Source organism: Mytilus trossulus, chromosome 1 (genome assembly GCF_036588685.1).
Source record: "Mytilus trossulus isolate FHL-02 chromosome 1, PNRI_Mtr1.1.1.hap1, whole genome shotgun sequence".
Lineage (NCBI taxonomy): Eukaryota > Metazoa > Mollusca > Bivalvia > Mytilida > Mytilidae > Mytilus > Mytilus trossulus.
Window position 1 is genome coordinate 42,119,939 of NC_086373.1, and position 18,471 is coordinate 42,138,409.

Here is an 18,471-nt window from a genome sequence, read left to right on the forward strand (position 1 = left end):
ATATGATGTTCATGATACAACAACTAAACGACACATACAAAGTTTAACCAAAGACATTTGAGGAAGACACAACTTCAATGATTTGATGCTAATAACACAGTTTAAAGGTTATAAATGCTTTTTATGAGAATATATTTTGTTTCAGCTTATTTAATTGTATAACATAGGATATATGTATTGGTTTAGATATATTTTTGCAATATATATGAAAAAATACAACGGTGTGGAATATGATTTAACATGTATGTGGAACATGAATAATCATGTGGGTGGAATATTTTGATATACATGCTGTAATTGTTAAAAACTTTTCATTTCAACATCTAACTTTCTTCCCATTTATCATTTTTGTATTGATGTTTACTGAAGTTGAGTACGACAAATGTTCAAAGTGATATTATTCATTAACATTATGGTATGTATGGTATGTATCTGAATTTTTATTAGATATTGTCTTATTATTTCATGGACTCGAATTTTTGTAAATTTTTGGACAAATTTTTGTCAGAAGCATTTCTTGTTTTTATTGTTATTCACAAAAACAGCCCTATAGTATATATGTATATCACAATCCATGTTCTTCATCATCCAATCGGAAAAAAGAAAGATACACAATTCATTATTTAAATCCAAGACGTCTTTTTTTCTGACAGAGCTGAAGGACAGGTGATGTACCGCTATTTAATGCGAATGTTTTTGAAGTTTTGAATAGTTGCATAATATTTGTTTTATTGATTTGTATGTTATCGAACATAAAGCTCAAATGTTAAAAGTTTTTTTTTAATATATCAAACCATGGAAGTATACATTATATTCATGATCAAACGTATGTGTTATGCTTTATTGTTATAGTAGTCTAATAAATATAAGTTATAGTCTATGTTTCCAATACCTGCATAATTTTAGTAATATAATTATATGATGTTTATTCAATGTTAGATGCTTATCTTTTACAAGTTTTGTTATGATTTATACTATATTGATATGAAGTATTCATTGAAATAAAGTTATTGCCATATTTTAAATGCTAATAATTTTGATCTAAGAAAAAAACCTGTACATGCCAGAGGCGGATTTAGGAGACAGTGTACCCCTTTTTTGGGGGGAAATGTGGTAGATTATTTTGAGAATTACTGAAGCATGACTAGAACAGGCCCCTTGCCCCTTATAAGGCAGTCAGCGCCCGCCCCCCCCCCCCCCCCCCCCCCCCAATTATGAACATTTTTGGATCCGCCACTGTATTTGTAAGGGGTAGGGGTATGATCTTACAGACCTTACAATTGCTGTTACTCATGAAAATAAAAGTAGTGCACTTCATTCACAAACACCAGGTCATCGTTTCCAATTCTCAACGAGTCAAAACTGGTGTATAAATAGAAAATATGTTGGAAATATTACACAAACGGAGTATACAGTACCTAACCAAAGTATTCGTCACCTTCCTTATTTTGCTATCTATTTATATAAAAACATTTTTTTTTTCAAACAATTATTTTGAGGGAATTAATGGTTGGATTTTGTTCCAACAAGGTCTTAAAATACGTAGAATTGTCTATAGTATGTTTGTTTATTTGGTTATAGTTTTGTGACTGTTTTCATGTGTTTTTGTTTCTCTTGATGTGAACATATACAATCCTTTTTTGTAATTTAATTTGGTTGAATATATTCTTAACAGAAAATAATACTTATGTTTATCTTGTGAAAAAAATAATGTTCATACCTTTTACGTTTTATGCATGTTCCGTGAGTAAATTAATAAAACTGCTCTGTAGGTGCAGAAAAAAACGTATTTTAATTAGAAAAAAGATATCAATTTGCTGGATATAAACGTCCTTGTTCATTTATCTCCATTAAAACAATATAAAACGCATTATTTCGAGTTGATAAGCATTCGATTCTGGGTTTTTTGTTAAAAATGTGTTGTCCCGGGTAACATTTGACGATGAAAACTGAAGTATAAACCTTCTTTTCGCCTTCTTTTTTTACCGATTTTCTTAAAAAATTATTTGCCGCGAATCACCATGAAATGGCAATACTTTATGACGTATTTGAATGGCGGCTACTGACGTCATATTCTGTTTCGCCAGGCAAATCGGCAAAGTTGCATTGTGTCCTATCTCCATTTCCGCAGCTAATTCATCGAAAACAGTCCAAAAATACGGATAAATGATGTCATCAGGTGTGAAATTGATAAAGCTAGTATAATGTTGTTTTTCTGTAATTAATTAATTTCAAAAGCAAAATCGTTTAAACACAAAACAAAAAAAGATTGTACATTTTTAAATTTGGTGAAAAAATGTCACACGTTCATTTTTTTGCAAATACGTTGCGTACAGTCGTAATTAAAGCTGACTAGGTTTCGTTTTGCACTTGATTGTCGACAGAGGCATTCTAATATAGAAATGTTATTTTTCTAGTCTTTCCAAAATACCTATATTGATCTCCATAGCATTCGTACTTTCCGAATAAAATATGTTTAAAATATGGTGAAAAAGATGTCACACGCATTAAATTCATAACGGCGGCAACCTGACGTCGTTTCGAATTGTGAAAACAACAAAATACACGGCTCCATGAACAAGCGCACAACTTGGTCGATTGTCGGTGCATGCATTTTAAAACTATAAATATATATAGAGAGACTGTTTAAGCTACGGTTTGATTTATCTTTATGTTACTGATTTTCCGATCCTTTTTGTTATTCCTCGATATTAATAAGTGTTGCCGTCGACGCAGAACAGATTGCATGTTTTATTTTGCCCGCAAATTTTAACTTGGGTGCAAAACTTTCAAATTTTTGTTTAAACAATTAAAACGTGGGCGCGTAATAGTTTGAGCATTTCTTTTATGCGTTTTTATCTTTTAGCACTACTTAAGAGGCTTCTTTTAACACGCGTTCCATTTTTCAAAACTCAATCATAATTTTTTGGTAATGATTTTAATTTGCAGTTAACAAAAGCACGTCTGCTTTGAGATTTGAAATGTGGAAGGAGAAAAAGGCACAGAAAAACAGAGAAAGGTGTTAACAAAAAAACGAAATGAAGAAAAACGAGAGAATCAATGCATTAAAACAAAAATGTCACAGTTGTGGTTATTCTGACACTTCCGCGGCCAAGAGAAAAAGAAAAGAAAGGAAGATAAAAGCTGATAAAAGACTTTATGAAACTGAACGGAAAAGAAAATATAGGAAAACTAAAAATAAAGATTCCGCTATTCACACTATAAATGACATTAAAAATACGTTTTCGAATAAGATGGAAAAAAGCAGGACTGTAAAGGCAATGAAGAGTGCACTCCCTACAACACCGAAGAAAAGAGTAGCAGTAATGGCCACGTATTTAGAAAAAACAGACATTAAACTTGGCAATGCTGTTCTAAATGATCTCAAGGAGATAGTCGACCAGGCAAAATTTTCAAGATCTGATTCGGCAAGAACTGCATTAAGTGTAATTGTAGCAAGCACAAGTGGTAAAAACATAACTAAAGAACGAAAGAAAACTTTGCTTTCAAGAAAGTTGGGACTACCCCTTAAACGGATATCGAAAGGAAAGAGAGTACGCACCCAAATATTTAGTTCTGAAAAGTCATGTTGGACATAATATATTGAGAGAAAAACGAGGAAAGATGCTATTACTGACGATGTAAAGAAAATCAAGTACAATTTTTGGACAGATCCTAATACATCCCGTCCGTCTGGAAACAAAAATGACACAAAGCGTATCCGTATTGGTCCCAAACAATTTTTAAACTCCTATTTATATACTTGATAAATCTCAAACTGAGGTGTTCAATGACTTTTGTAAAAATAATCCAAACATAAAAATGAACCAAAGAACATATGAGAGATTGAAGCCGTATTTTGTTCGGTCAGCAAGACCAAAAGATCGTGTTACCTGCTGTTGTCGCTACCACATAGAAGCAAGAACTTTGTTTTCAAAAACAATGGAGTTTAGAAAAAAATACACAATTCCAAACATTTTAGATTTCGAGAAAAACGTATACCCTATTTATGAACACCTGACAGATATCGCCGTTGCTACTGTATGTGATAAGGATCAGGTTGAATCATTTCCATTGCATCTGTTAATTACATTTCACCAACTCTTCCATGTTCGACGCGTGGAACTGTTACTCTTCCGGAAACTACACATCTTGACATTTTATCAGTATTGGATGAAATGGAAGGAGCACAATAAAGTTATTATTTAAAATTTCTTTCTTCTGTAGTTATATCCCTCCACAAAAAAAGTGTAGGGCTTTACAGGAACCACCATGTCCTTCTGTCTGTCAATTTTCCTTGTTAGTGGTTATCCTTGTAAATTACTTTATGGATACTAATGTGGACACAATAAAAATATATAACCATATAAACAAATAAATCTGTGACAATTCTGCTTCTATTGGTATCAAGTTGCTTAAAATCAAACCAAAAATGACCCCCAAAATATTTTTTTGAAAAAATGATGTTTTATATATAATATATATATAGGGAAAATTTCAAGTGACGAATACTTATGGCCACACTCTGTGTACATGGTGTACATGACACAATTAAAAATGCATAGGAAAAAAAACAACAAAAAAACTGGCCAACATAATTAATTAATTAATAGACAAACACATGTGGCGCCAGTTTATTGCATGCAGAAAAGTGAAACACGTTGCTTTTGCAAACTTTAACAGATTGGAGATATTTGTTCCGAACGCCAATTGACCATAATGTTTATAACTGCTAAAATTGCTGATCCTCAAAGTCAGAGAATGGCTTTCAGCATGTGAGTTTCAGACCTGGTACCGGTTTGAGCTGAATCCTTTGCTATTTGCCGAGTTACTCTACATCAGTGCATTGAAGAAAACCGGGCTGTGTGGTTATATCATCAAATCAAAACAAAAATCTAGCAAAGTCATACAAATTCTATCGTCGAATGCAGAAACAATACAAAAATTTAAAAAAAAAACATGGATATCACAAGCTTTGTTTTTCGTAGTAATTTAGGTATGAAGGTAAAATCACTTATATGTGAACTATAGTCTCTTCGGGGGATCCAGTTTATGCAATTTTTAATCTTTTTATATCTATCAATAAAATATTATGGATACCAGTGCATTCAAAAATAACACCAACTTTGATATTGCAATTGTTAAAAAATTGATCAAAGTTAAACGTCGTTAACATTGGAATTAGTTACTATAAGTACCGTACAACAGAACATTCAGACCAGCAGAACATCCGGAGTCTCCAGACTGATGGACCGTCGGAAAAGTGGACGTATGTAAATTCGGACAATCGCACGATCTTATCAAATAAGATCACGCTGTAAAACATTTTTGTTAATAAATGTTTAAAGAGTGTAATTTTTGTTTACATTGAAAACGTACTTCATACTCTACATTTCCGCTCGTATTTACCATTGACAAACCATGAATGACTTCAGACCTTTATTTTATATTGTTATCAATATTGCATCCGATATTATACCATGCACATTATATTCTTATCTAAGTTTAATAATACCTTTTGACATTTGATCAAATCTAAATGTTTAAATCTTTAAATGCCTTCAATACACATTCCTCTGTTCAATTTCATTTAAATGGCAACAGTTACCATACAAATATTTATTCGTCGGCTGAGTATGTCTTCCGATTGAAACCCTATAATTACCTTTTATCAAATGTATAGTCACGTTGAGTCTAAATTATGACTTGTAACAATATTATTAATTAAGTTAATTTACGGCTATTTTATTGTGAAAATACCAACTGTACTCAATTTATATATACAGTACACTATAACATACGCAAACCATTTAAACCATTGACGACTCAATGAATATAAAAAGATATAAAACTTTTTTATTCTTTTTTTTTTATAAGTTTTACCCAGAGTTTTAACCAGTTGTGATATCGAATATTGGTACTAATTTGGGAAGACGTTCAATACGAAATAACTTAAAAGAATAAACTTTAAAATTCATTGTTTACCATTAAAATTTTACATTCATGTAAACAATAAACATATATTTTACTTTATTGATCTGTTTTAATAATTAATGTATTTAAATCTAAAAATAAACCAATCATCCAATTTAAATCACGTTGATACCATCGAAAACCCCTCTCTGCACCTCGTTAATGAGGCTTTAAAACTTTACCAGCGTAAGAAAATTGTAAACTTTAATATATACATATGTACACATACGAACCCTACATATTAAAACACCTCACTATTTTATGAATATCTTCGACTAAAGTGGGAAATACTCATAGATTAAAGAATTTTAAAAATGGAAAGTGAATTTTATAGATGGACGGATTATTGACAGTTGGATTAGAAAACTATGCCTGCTTATATGGGAGATGATGGCATCTCACCTGAACAGGTAAGATAGAAATAACCTTTTTAATACATGTTATATTTTAATGTTAAAATATTGATTTGAATTCTGGGTGAAGGAATAACACAACTCATTTAATTTGTTGAATACTCTTAAAGTATGGTCCGGTTTTAACATGTGAGTCTATTGAACGTAAGTGGTTGATTTATTGTACTGTATAACTGTTAAAACTATGTTGGGTATATATATATATATCTGTAAAAACACAAACTGGTTACCACTGAGTAGTCCAGTACAAACTTTAGGATTTAAATTTTGGGATTAGGGGGTTGTTTGGATGGGGTGAAGTTCGTCCCCTTGCTTCCTCCTAGGTTCAATCCTGTTGACGGAATATCAACATCCAAAATGTTATCCACAATGAAACGGAAAAAGGAGTACCATAAGGCCCGACATAAGGCTTCGAATTTTTTCCCAAAGGAGTGATCTTCTATATTGTGTATCCTCTAAATATTGTAAATTTACTAGATATTGTTCAAGTGCTGGGACATGACCGTCTAGTAGATCAGCCAGAATTGAAAATCAAACCCCAATTTTAAATTATAGCCATAGGCGGATCCAAGTGATCCAAGAAATCAAGTGATACAGGGGAAAGTAACATATTTTTCTATTGTTATTGTATTGCTTAGAAGCTGTCCCCACATGCTTCATTCATTTAAAAACACATGTATAGGGGTATATACGTTTCCTTGGGCGACGTTTAGAATGAACTTTGCTTTTTTTTTGCCACATTTTGTACAAAATGGAAAAAAATATTAAAAATAATCTGGTGCTGTATAGTGACCACAAAATAGATATCAAATTAAATATAATTATTTGGCATTTAAACACGTTGATGATTGTAACACATTATTAAATTGAACGCGACACAAACATGAATCTTTGTATAAATATAGAGAAATGTAAACAAAAACATGAAAAATTAAACTACCCAGTCTAATATCTTTAGTTCTGACCATTGCTTCAAATTTGAAATGTTTGATTGATATATATGAATGACTTTTAATACATTGGGCTTAGGAAGCTGTGAAAAAGTAAATAAATTATATAATGGTCAACGTGAATAGGACATAATACAATAGATGTATAAAGTGTAATGGAGAAAAGGTAGTAAACTTATTTATGAACCCGTTGATAAAGAAGAATCATTCAGGAATATTGAATGATGACATTTCAAATTATTATGAGATCATGTTTCAGACAAGTTGCATTATCTAAATGTACCTGACCATAAGTATAAAATCACTACGAAGATGTTTACCCAGACAATTGCTTCTTAAATCAAGGTTCTGTCTAACTAAGATCAATATCCACTTTATCTCTTTTTGTTATGTACTTTAAGTAATTAAAACCCAGCATTAATTGCATGTAGTGTAATGTGATAATGAAAATATCAATATTTAAATTGTAACATGGTAAGACTTTGTTCGTGCTGTTATTGTTTGCAGGCAACATCTGATAAGTACATTTGTAAGAAATCGATGCAGGAGAAGGACAAAGTTTAGAATTATCTGTAACCCCTTCTTTCACTTACCATGCAGTCCGACGTACTCAATGAGTTCCGGTTGTATGATAAATATATTACCCTGTGTGTCGGTCTAGTACCAATCAGAATATTCAAAATTAAATAGTCAAAGTTAAGAACATGATGTATGATCGCCAATGAGACAACTCTTTACCAGATACCACACGAGGTAGAAGTAAGCAAACTTAAAGTCACCATATGCCTTCAACAATGGGCAAACTCCATAACGTAGTGCAAGCCCCTTAAGGTATCTAAATGACAAATGTAAAACAATTCAAACGAGAAAAATAACTATATTCATGTAAAAAAAACGTATCGTCCTAAATAAAATAAGATAAGATAAGATATGTATAAGAGTTGTCGTTTTTTTATGGATATGTGTTTGTCGATGTGTTATTTTTAGGTAGCGTAAATTACATAAAATCCATGTTCAAATGGCACAAAGAAAACAAACCACAACATAAAGTTTCCATTCAAATCACTATGTAATCTGCTAAATGTATATCAGTTTGACAAACTAAAACAGTTGAACAATAATCCTAATTCACTAACACAATATTATTCTCAAGTCTTCTAGCTTACTATCTCGACTCTATATATTCTAATTTCTCTCTCTCTCTTCCCTTTATAAACATAATAACAGGCGATACCCCGACAGTTCAAACGATAGGGTACCGGGCGGTACCTTAACGGTTTTAAAGAAGGGCTACCGGGCGGTACCTTGACGGTTTCAAAGATGGGGTACCGGGCGGTTCTTAACATACCGGGCGGTGTATTTAAATTAATTAGATATCGTTCAAATAAATAAGATACGGGGCGGTGCCTTTTTGAAATGTAATTTAACCAAAATGTATTAAAAAGAAAGACATCTTACATAATTATATATTATACTGACTTAACCAAAATCGCTACAATAAGATTATCTTATATCTTATCTTATCGCACTGAATATGATTCTTATATATGGCACTGACCGTTTATCATTTATTCATTTTAGAAAAAAAAACACTTTTACTTGATAAAAGAAGAAACCATATGATGCTGAAAGTATTATTTAAACTGAACACTTGTCTATATTGCTTACATCCACTTGTATGAAATTTTGTGGATATAGTTGTATCAATGGCAATCATACCATATCCCCTTATTTTTTGCAGAACAAACTTTACTTCAGGAGTATCTATACTTGACTTAAAAACAAAATATCCGTATAACTTGATTTTCAATTCTGCTATTAACATTACAGAGAAAAATCAATGATGCTTGTCTGGAAGGAAGTTTGAAAGATATTAAAGAATGTCTTGGACAGGATGGTGTTTCGCAATATGTAAAGGTATGTCACCGATTTGTTAAAGCAATTAAACTTTTAATAAGATGTAAGTATTAGTATACATGATTGGCGTAACGATAAATTTGAAATTAATCTTCCTGATCTGCAATACTAGTAGTTGAAATCATTGGTAAACATGCATCTGAAAGAAAGTTTTACAACATTTCGATTCAGTATAATATATGTCAAACCTTATAAAGTGCTCATATCTTTGATTTTAAAAAAATATAATCAGTCAAAGTTGAGCTGCTGATATCTTTTAATAACAGTACATGCATATATATTGTACACATATCGCTTTTGTCTCGCCTATGACGAATGTTTCAGAATGCTAACTGTGGAAATTTTAATCAGGCAACGACGGCAGTAGCTTTTTCCAGAGAGTTTTATGCTTTGTCTTTACACCTTAACAGCAGTTGCGAGAGTCCTCCTCCCAACTTTATCAAGAATGAATGAGTGGCTTTAAGCTAGCTGTCATGTAACTGCGAGTACTATCAGATCAGTACCTTGTGTTTTTTTGTCGTTGGGATGTACAAGTACTCGGCCACGTCCACTTGTATTTTTGTCAATCGGAGGAGTTAAGCCTTTTTAAACGGAGTTTTACGGTTCGCGCTTATGTTCATATGTTGTACTGTTATACCACTGTTCCGGCTTAAGGGAGGGTGGTATCCCGCTTACATGCCTAACTCTGCCACAGTATGTATGTATGTATGTATGTATGTGCCTGTCTTATATAAGTCAGGAGCCTGTAATTCAGTGGTTGTTGTTTGTTAATGTATTGCATATTTGTTTTTGTTCATTTTTTGTACATGAATAAGGTCGTTATTTTCTCTTTTTAATTGATTTACATTGTCATTCTGGGGCTTTTATAGCTGACTATGCGATATGGGTTTTCGTCCCCATTCACAGGTTATGCCTGCCTCATATTATTAATCTGTTTGGAAACTGATTTTGTTTCAGGACGGTATGATGCCGATGCATATTGTAGCATGCAGCGGACGTGAAGATGTGGAAGAAATAATAAGCTTCTTGTTACAAAGCGGAAGTGACGTTGATGGACAAACTAAATCAGACGAAGACACAATTCTTCACTTGATTCCAAGACATAATATTATTCGGATAGCTTTCCCGACAATTCTTAAAATACTAGAATATAAACCGGATGTGTTCATTAGAAATAGGGTAAATATTATTCTTTTAAGTTTTATATAATGTATATCCATATCTGTAATACTAAAATAACGAGGTCCAATTCGTCAGCCGTCATCACGTAAAAACGATGAATCAAAGAATTCAACTTTATATATAACTAATATAGTACAATGCTGTTGATTAAAAATTACACCACTCCAGACCCTTTTGTTTTCAACATAATTGATATTGCCAATAATTAAGAAGTTCCGGGTCGAATCCGATACCGATACCAATAGTGGCATATTCACCTGTTACCTTTACCTTATCTGTACGTTCCGCATCTGACAGGCGCATCGCCAAACGCTGTATTTAGGATTTTGCTATATACACGGGATGTAATCACAGGGTTGACACTACTAAATTCAATCATTGTCATATTGTTCCCGATTGTAGTATTTTAATCAGTATTACTTTCTTAGATGACAATACGAATAATAAAAATCTATACTTAAACTAAGGCGTATAGGTACAGCATGTACAGTTTTCAATTTGTTAGCCGGAATGACGTAAAACAGCGAATTAAAGAATTCAACTTTATTTATAAATCATAAAGGACTATTCTGGTTATAAAAAAAATACTCCTTTCCAGGCCCTTTTGTTTTCCAAATAAAATTGATAATACCAATAATTGATAAGATCCAGGTCGACGGGTTCAAACAGAAAGATGCTGAAAGCAGAGAAAACTGTGCATCTTATAATCGGCATGAATTTATCAGATGACAATACAAATACTAAAATAAGACTTACGCATAGTTATATTCTTTAATTCATTTACAGACCCGTGATATCACGGGTGTGTTCTAGTATTATGTACTTTTATATCCATTAACTTTTTCTATTACTTCGTTATTTCTGTCTTCCCAAATTATGTACAAGTCATTTAACTAGCTGCGAAATTACGCAAATTTAAAAAACAGACGATTTCATGAAACTTCCCTTGTATTGATAGTAAAAATGATATCAACACAACGATTTTTTATATCCCCATTGATTCGCGCGTTTTTCATAAGATTGTACTTCATGCTTCAATGTACCATAACCTCAGCTAAGTTAGAATAGTTAAATTTTATATTTCAGCATTTACGTTCACCTTATGACGAGGCAATAGCTCTAGGATACTATGAGTTAGCTAATGTTTTAGATGGTAGTAGAAGTGCGCAAGATGCTAGAAAATATTACGAGCAAGGCATTGGCGCTATGTATGGTGTAAGTGAACCTACTATATCTTTTGAATTCTCCATTAAGTCATTTCATTTATATAATCAAAAAAAAAGATAGGATAACAATGAGTAATAATCATATAGCCTGGTATCGGTATCTTTGAGGAGGTTTTTATTTTATTTCAATACGCCATGGAACTGGTTTATGCATGCAGAGGAACACATACATTGACATACTGTTCAAATAGTTATCAAAGGTATATACCAAGATTATAATATAGTACGCCAGACGCGGGTTTCGTCTACAAAAAACTCATCAGTGACGCTCAAATCAAAAATATTTATAAACCCAAAAAAGTACAAAGTTAAGAGCATTGACTACAAAAGGATGCATAATCTTTGTGGTTGCCATGGTACATGACAATGACATCTGATACTTAAAATATTAGACTTAGATTATATTATATCAAATAATTCAATCAGAAATGTTATTTTTTAAACAAAAATACCGAACTTCAATGTAATTTCTAAAAGGGGAAGTCCATAGAAGGTTAGACTATATATCACCCAAATGGACAGATAGAAAATAACTGGCACGTTCCTGACTTGGAACTGGCATTTTTCGAAGAAAATGGTTGGTTGTTATAAATAAGAAGAATGTGGTATGAATGCCAGCGAGACAACTATTCATCCAGGTCACAATTTATAAAAACTAAAAGGTTCACAATTATAGGTCAAAGTACGGCCTCTAATACGGAGCCTTTACTTCCACCGAACAAACCTGGTTTTGTAGATACCATATCCATGATATAAGTAAATTTGTAGATGTTGTTTAAGTTTGCCTTATTTTACCTTTAGGCAAAACTAGTGGAGGCTGTTATGAATAGTAAAGAAGATGTTGCAAAAGATTGCATAAAGAATGGTGCTAATGTTAATTATGTAAATGAGGTCAGTAGTAGCTGCAGTGCAAAAGGAGTTTAATTATTCATAAAATTTTCTTTAAAATTAAACGTCATTGCTCAGTTGAAAACTTAATAAAAATATAACAAACTTGAAATGTTAAACCTAGGTATAGTTTCCTTGTTATTTGTTGCGAATTTTTAATGGTTGCCTTGGTTTTATTTTTTCGTTTCAATATCTAAAATTGAGAAAGGAAATGGTGAATATGTCAAAGCGACAACCACCCGACCATAGACCAAACAACAGCCGAAGGCAACCAATGGGTCTTCAATGTAGCGAGAATTCCCGCACCTGTAGGTGTCCTTCAGCTGGCCCCTAAAATATGCATAATAGTACAGTGATAATGGACGTCATACTAAACTCCGAATTATACACAAGAAACTAAAATTTAAAATCATACAAGACTAACAAAGGCCAGAGGCTCCTGACTTGGGACAGGCGCAAAATTGCGGCGGGGTTAAACATGTTTATGAGATCTCAACCCTCCCCCTATACCTCTAGCCAATGTAGAAAAGTAAAAGAATAACAATACGCACATTAAAATTCAGTTCAAGAGAAGTCCCAGTCCGATGTCAAAAGATGTAACAAAAGAAAATTAAAAAAAATGACAATAATACATAAATAACAACAGACTACTAGCAGTTAACTGACATGCCAGCTCCAGACCTCAATTTAACTGATTGCAAGATTATGTCTTCATCATATGAATCTAAGTTATTTTGCTGTGTATTGAACACAATTATTTTCCAAGTCTTTAAGTAAATTTATTATATTTTATTATTTCGTTGCATACGTTTTCATATAAAGTGTATTTAACATTTCTATTATTCATATTTTATAGCATGGGGCTGGTGCAATACATTACCTGTTTACGCATTATGAGCTTCCACCAGAAAATATTCTTCCATTATTGTTCACATCAAAAGCTGATCCAAATCTCAGAGATTATGTAAGTCTAGAAAGTTTAGATGAGTTTGAATAGTATCAATTGCCTCCTACCCTTCTTAACTGTCTAATATGGGATTCAAATGTAATCTGCCTTGAATAGTAACAAATAAGATAATAAAACTTTTAAGATGCAATGGGTATTTTATCTTTATTTGCTAATGATATATCAAATATGTGTGTCTATGATACGATCACAAATACTTACCAATCGGCTTCAACTCAAATAGTATGTGTCCATTTGACCCGTTACATATATGTTATTTTTTTAATAAACAATGTACTTTGTTTATGACTTGAAATGTTTTAAAATAGAACATCTACATAATATAAGTTCCAATTAAAAATATAATCTCGAAAACTAATTCCAGTGGAACAAAAATTAGTTGTAGTATAAGTTTCTTTATACAGAATAAAGGGTATAGAATACATAACATACACAACAGGAACACATATTATGGTTATACATGTATATATAACAAAGCTTCGCGGGGAACGTCTATTTGGCGGATCAAAAATACATACACGTTGACAGAAGCACATTTCATTGAATTGGTATCGCAGGGTTGTTTCTTCAAGGAAAGACATATCGTTCGGAAAGAAAAAATATATGATTATAATATACGTCTTTCATTTTCTATGTTGTCTTTTGTGTACTTCATGTATTGTTTGTCTGTTTGTCATTTTCTTTATTAGTCATTGCTTCGTCCACTTATTTTCGACTTATGAGTTTGAATGTCCCTCTGGTATCTTTCGCCTCGCTTTAGTTAATATTATTGCAAGCATGGAAAATGTCATGATTAATTATTTCATGATAGAATGTATATAAAGATGCAAAATATTCAACAGCTGTGAACATAAAATATTTTTGCGTTTTACAGGAAGGTGATAACTGTTTAAATTTGGCAATAAAAAGTCAACGTCTTAGAGAAAGTGGAAACATGTACAAAATTGTAAACCAACTATTAGAAAAAGGTGCTCTCTCTACAGTCAAGGATTTGGTACGTACATCCTTTAAAGGAATATAATAATAAAAAAGAGAAATATAGATGACCAGAAAGGTTTCTTAGATTTTAAAGAAGAAAAAACCCTTATGACATCAATTCCATACAAATGTATAATAATAAACATAATGGCTTATCAAGGTAATAATTTTACGGGAATAATAGACAAAACTCCATTTTAAACTCGAATATTTTATAGTTCGACTTAGTAACCAACAGAATATTTGCTAAAATTCCTGTTTGAAAACATGAAGCAAAGATTCAGTACTATGTCTTGGTCAAAATCTAAGATCATTAAAAAATGCATGCATTTTGAAGATTCATTTTAAGGAATTAAAATAATTACCAAGAGTGAATAAAGATAACACTTTATAAATTATGTACGCTTTTCTCGATTTGTCTTCATTCGCCCAAATCGACAACAAAGATCGATCAAAAAGTTAGAAACTTCAGCAGATATATGCCTCAAACGTCCAAACTCAATTTTAGTGATACCTGCATGTGGTAGTTTTATCAACATATAATACAATCAAGTCATGAACCAAAACAATCACTACGTCTATTCCTGACCATGCTTTTGCCAAACATTGGTGTAAATGAATTTGACCTTCGTACATTTGCTTCAAAGAACATGTTTTATTCGCGTCCATGAAACGACACCACAAAAATGCAAATAAACAAAAAATACATTTTGTCAGTTTTCCTCTCCTTTTAATTACAGGACGGACATGATGCTTTTGCTATAGCAACATTGAGAGATTACAAAGACATAGTTAAACTGATTCGAAAGTTCAGAGCTGGTCATCTATCGGTAAGTTTGGTGAAGATTCATATCAAATATATTTTTTGAAAGAACAGTTTGATATAAAGACAGGTATTCTAATTTTGATCTACAGCTAGTATTTGATGCAAGTTCCTAGTTCAATTTTTGTATTCTTTAGTATACCATTATTTATCTGTCTGCTCCTTGTTCTTCCATTTATATTCGTTTAAACATTATCAAGCCTACAGCTACAATGTAATTTGCCCTACAATTTTGTTAATGGCACACAAGTGAAGAATTATGCGATATCCTCGTTCAGGCCAGAATATGAAAGTATTTATAAATGTTTTCTTTTTTAAATTGAAAATGTTTTTTCTTCCCTACTAAAACATTCTCCCAATCTAAAGAGTGTCCAATTGCTATGTTTTCTTTGACATAGAAAGCAAATCTAAAGTATATCTCTCATGGTCAATTCTTGTACTCGAAAGCAAAACCGTTAAAGCACGATTAACTATAATGATATCAACTGTTAACCTATTGTCAATTTTTATCAAAATACAATTTAAAGTACTAGTGTTTTATTTATTTTATCGTATTATTATTCCATTTTGTACATTTTCAATTTTGAAATAGGATGAAACGGTAAGATAGTTTGTTATATTTCAACACCTTTATCTGCAGACTCTATGTAAACAGTCATCCTGTGAGTGATTGATCTTACTGTATTTTATTTTCAGACGTATATTTTCACTTTTCAATACAATTCTACCCTGGAGTACCCTAAATGAATAGCTGTCTTTCAGCTTATCATTTCAGCTAATACTGTGAATAACAATGTCATTGTAGGATGTGCGAAGAAAACCCACAAAAAAGACACTTTATATGCAATAACTTTCTTACACATGTACAAATTTCCTAGTATTATAAGTGAAAAAATCCTAATAAACTAGAATACTTATAGGACGACGACGAACCTTCTATTATTACACCAACGGTAAGACATCGCACATGCATGATATAGAAACACACGTACAAGTTTCCTTTTACGTAATATATTTTATATTTTTAATTCAGCATGTACTGGTTTATTGGTTATATTATCAAAGATGTTGCATGGATGTATCATTCTGTACTTCAATCCTCCTGAAGCATTTTCGCTTGGTTTACATACACTTCCGCATGCAGCAGTTATATATATTTTACCTCATGCCAGCACTGTTTTCTTTGCTGATTAAATCTCAAATTATCCAAAATCTATGCACAATTGTTCTATATCAAGTGCTTATTTTACTTTTTAATTGGAAACAGGCTTTTTTGCTTCTTTGTCAAATATTTTCTAGATTTGTTTTTTTTTGCAGCATAGATCGTGGCATGTTTCAAATTATATTTTTTACTTATATATTTTTTTAAGAAACTTTATTTCAGCAGAGTCATATATTTCGACTTCATCAGTTTTTTGTTATTCTGTTTATGTCCCTTAGTTTTAAATGTTTAAGACGTTATACATACCAGTATATGGCTTCCTCTTTATACTTTACATAATAAACATTATTAAAGAAACTTATCGTGCTTACATAAATTGAAGTCATGTTGTTGTAAAACTGAATTACCTTAGAGTGATTAAGATGTTCTCTCCAGGTTCCCATGTGTCATAAAGCTCCTCACGTTTTAAAATGTTTTTTTTATGGGTTGAGCGTTCCTGCTAAAGATAGACACAGAAAAGCGCTACAGACACATCAAAATTATTTTTATTTTCTAACGCTGGGTCAAAACCCATGATGGTAGACTAGTATTATAAGTATACCTCGAAGGTATCATAATCACATCAAATTATTAAAGTATTGTTTTATTTTGAATTATTTAAATGACTTCAAATGCATTTGACAAGTCATATATATTTGCATGTTGTGGGTTCTTTTATGTTCTCAGATTCGAATTCTATTGTTTAATATTTTATCTGAAAATGGAATTTAAGACAAAAAAGGTTTATATCTTATTTCTCGAAATTATATATATATTCTGCAGTATCATTGAATGTGTTTCGTTTTGGCGTATCTTCTCTGAACCTGATATGATATTTACTGTTGATTAAGCTAGGCTTAGTCCTGCTATCAAGCAGATCAATATATTGTTTTTCCTTGTTTAGTTATAATCTTGCAAAATTGTAGACGAAAAAGAACGCTCATAATACACCGGTAAGAATGGATGTTCACTAAAATTCACGTTTTTTATTTCTTTGTTTTAAAATTTCACTTTAACATAAAATTAATCAATTTTAAAAGGGGTTTTTGTTAAAGAGTTCTTTTGGTTTTTATTTCGGATGAACACTTTAAATTTTATTTTTTTATAATTCATTTTTTGCTTCATCAGAATGTGAATTATAAATTTATGATAATGCTTTTTTTGTTAAAGTGAAAGATGATAAATCGACGAATCTTATTGTATTGACCTTATACCTTCAACCCAACTGTTCGCAACGGTAGGTGATGCATGCACTGTAGGAGTCGCTAACAATGCCGACACACCCAGTATAAGTTCTTTTGGAACTCATGATACTCCTTTAGTTTTGTTGGTTACCATGAATTGTGTCCTATTTTGATTTTTGTTATCTATCATCAATTCCCTATTCCTTTGCACATTAAATTTAAATAATATTAGATTTGTTCTGCTTATTCAACCCATAATTGAGGTCATGTAAGCCGCAATTTCTGCGACGATGATATTTGTTCAACAAAAACAACAAAACGTAATTAAGGTTGACTTATTATATAATTTTGTAGGAGAAAAAGGAACAATTCGTGCCAGCGGTTAGACAAACATAGTCGTAATTGTTTTGTCCACTAACACGCATGTGAAATATTGACTAAAAAACCCATTAGTATATTTGTTATGTTAAAATAATTTTAATGTAATTTATGAACGATAAGCGAATAGACTACTTTCGAGTTCATCCGTCACCGGAAAAAAATTGTCAATTATACGCGCCTTTATCATCGTCATTTGTGCGTTTAGGGGCGTCGTCACTTCCTTCCAATGTTGAGCGAGTGGTTGGAAAACTATAATTCTATATTGTACGAATAATTCGGCAAATTGAATTCTCAAAATTGACAATCAACACTGCTGTCATTAGGGAAATGTCAGTAAGTACCTACAGAGCAACCATTATTTCTAGTTTATCCTGCACAAAGACGATCA

General features: G+C 31.8%; 1 protein-coding gene across 16 annotated transcripts in view; it reads left to right on the forward strand.

The window, feature by feature from the left end:
• Positions 1-6,064: 6,064 nt before the first annotated feature.
• The window catches only part of LOC134724754 (uncharacterized), a 30,248-nt gene continuing 17,841 nt past the window's right edge, over positions 6,065-18,471 (forward strand). For 4 of the 16 annotated variants that reach the window (XM_063588023.1, XM_063588037.1, XM_063588054.1 and 1 more), the window contains exons 1-10: positions 6,066-6,383; positions 9,167-9,253; positions 10,211-10,432; positions 11,522-11,650; positions 12,463-12,552; positions 13,406-13,513; positions 14,391-14,510; positions 15,235-15,324; positions 16,238-16,270; positions 18,057-18,083. In XM_063588023.1, the coding sequence (XP_063444093.1) occupies positions 6,342-6,383; positions 9,167-9,253; positions 10,211-10,432; positions 11,522-11,650; positions 12,463-12,552; positions 13,406-13,513; positions 14,391-14,510; positions 15,235-15,324; positions 16,238-16,270; positions 18,057-18,083 (948 nt within the window). In that variant the 5' untranslated portion in view covers positions 6,066-6,341. Of the gene's footprint in view, positions 6,384-9,166; positions 9,254-10,210; positions 10,433-11,521; positions 11,651-12,462; positions 12,553-13,405; positions 13,514-14,390; positions 14,511-15,234; positions 15,325-16,237; positions 16,271-18,056; positions 18,084-18,471 lie in introns of all 16 variants that reach the window. The other 12 variants (XM_063587979.1, XM_063587987.1, XM_063587997.1 and 9 more) reach the window with 6 other exon arrangements.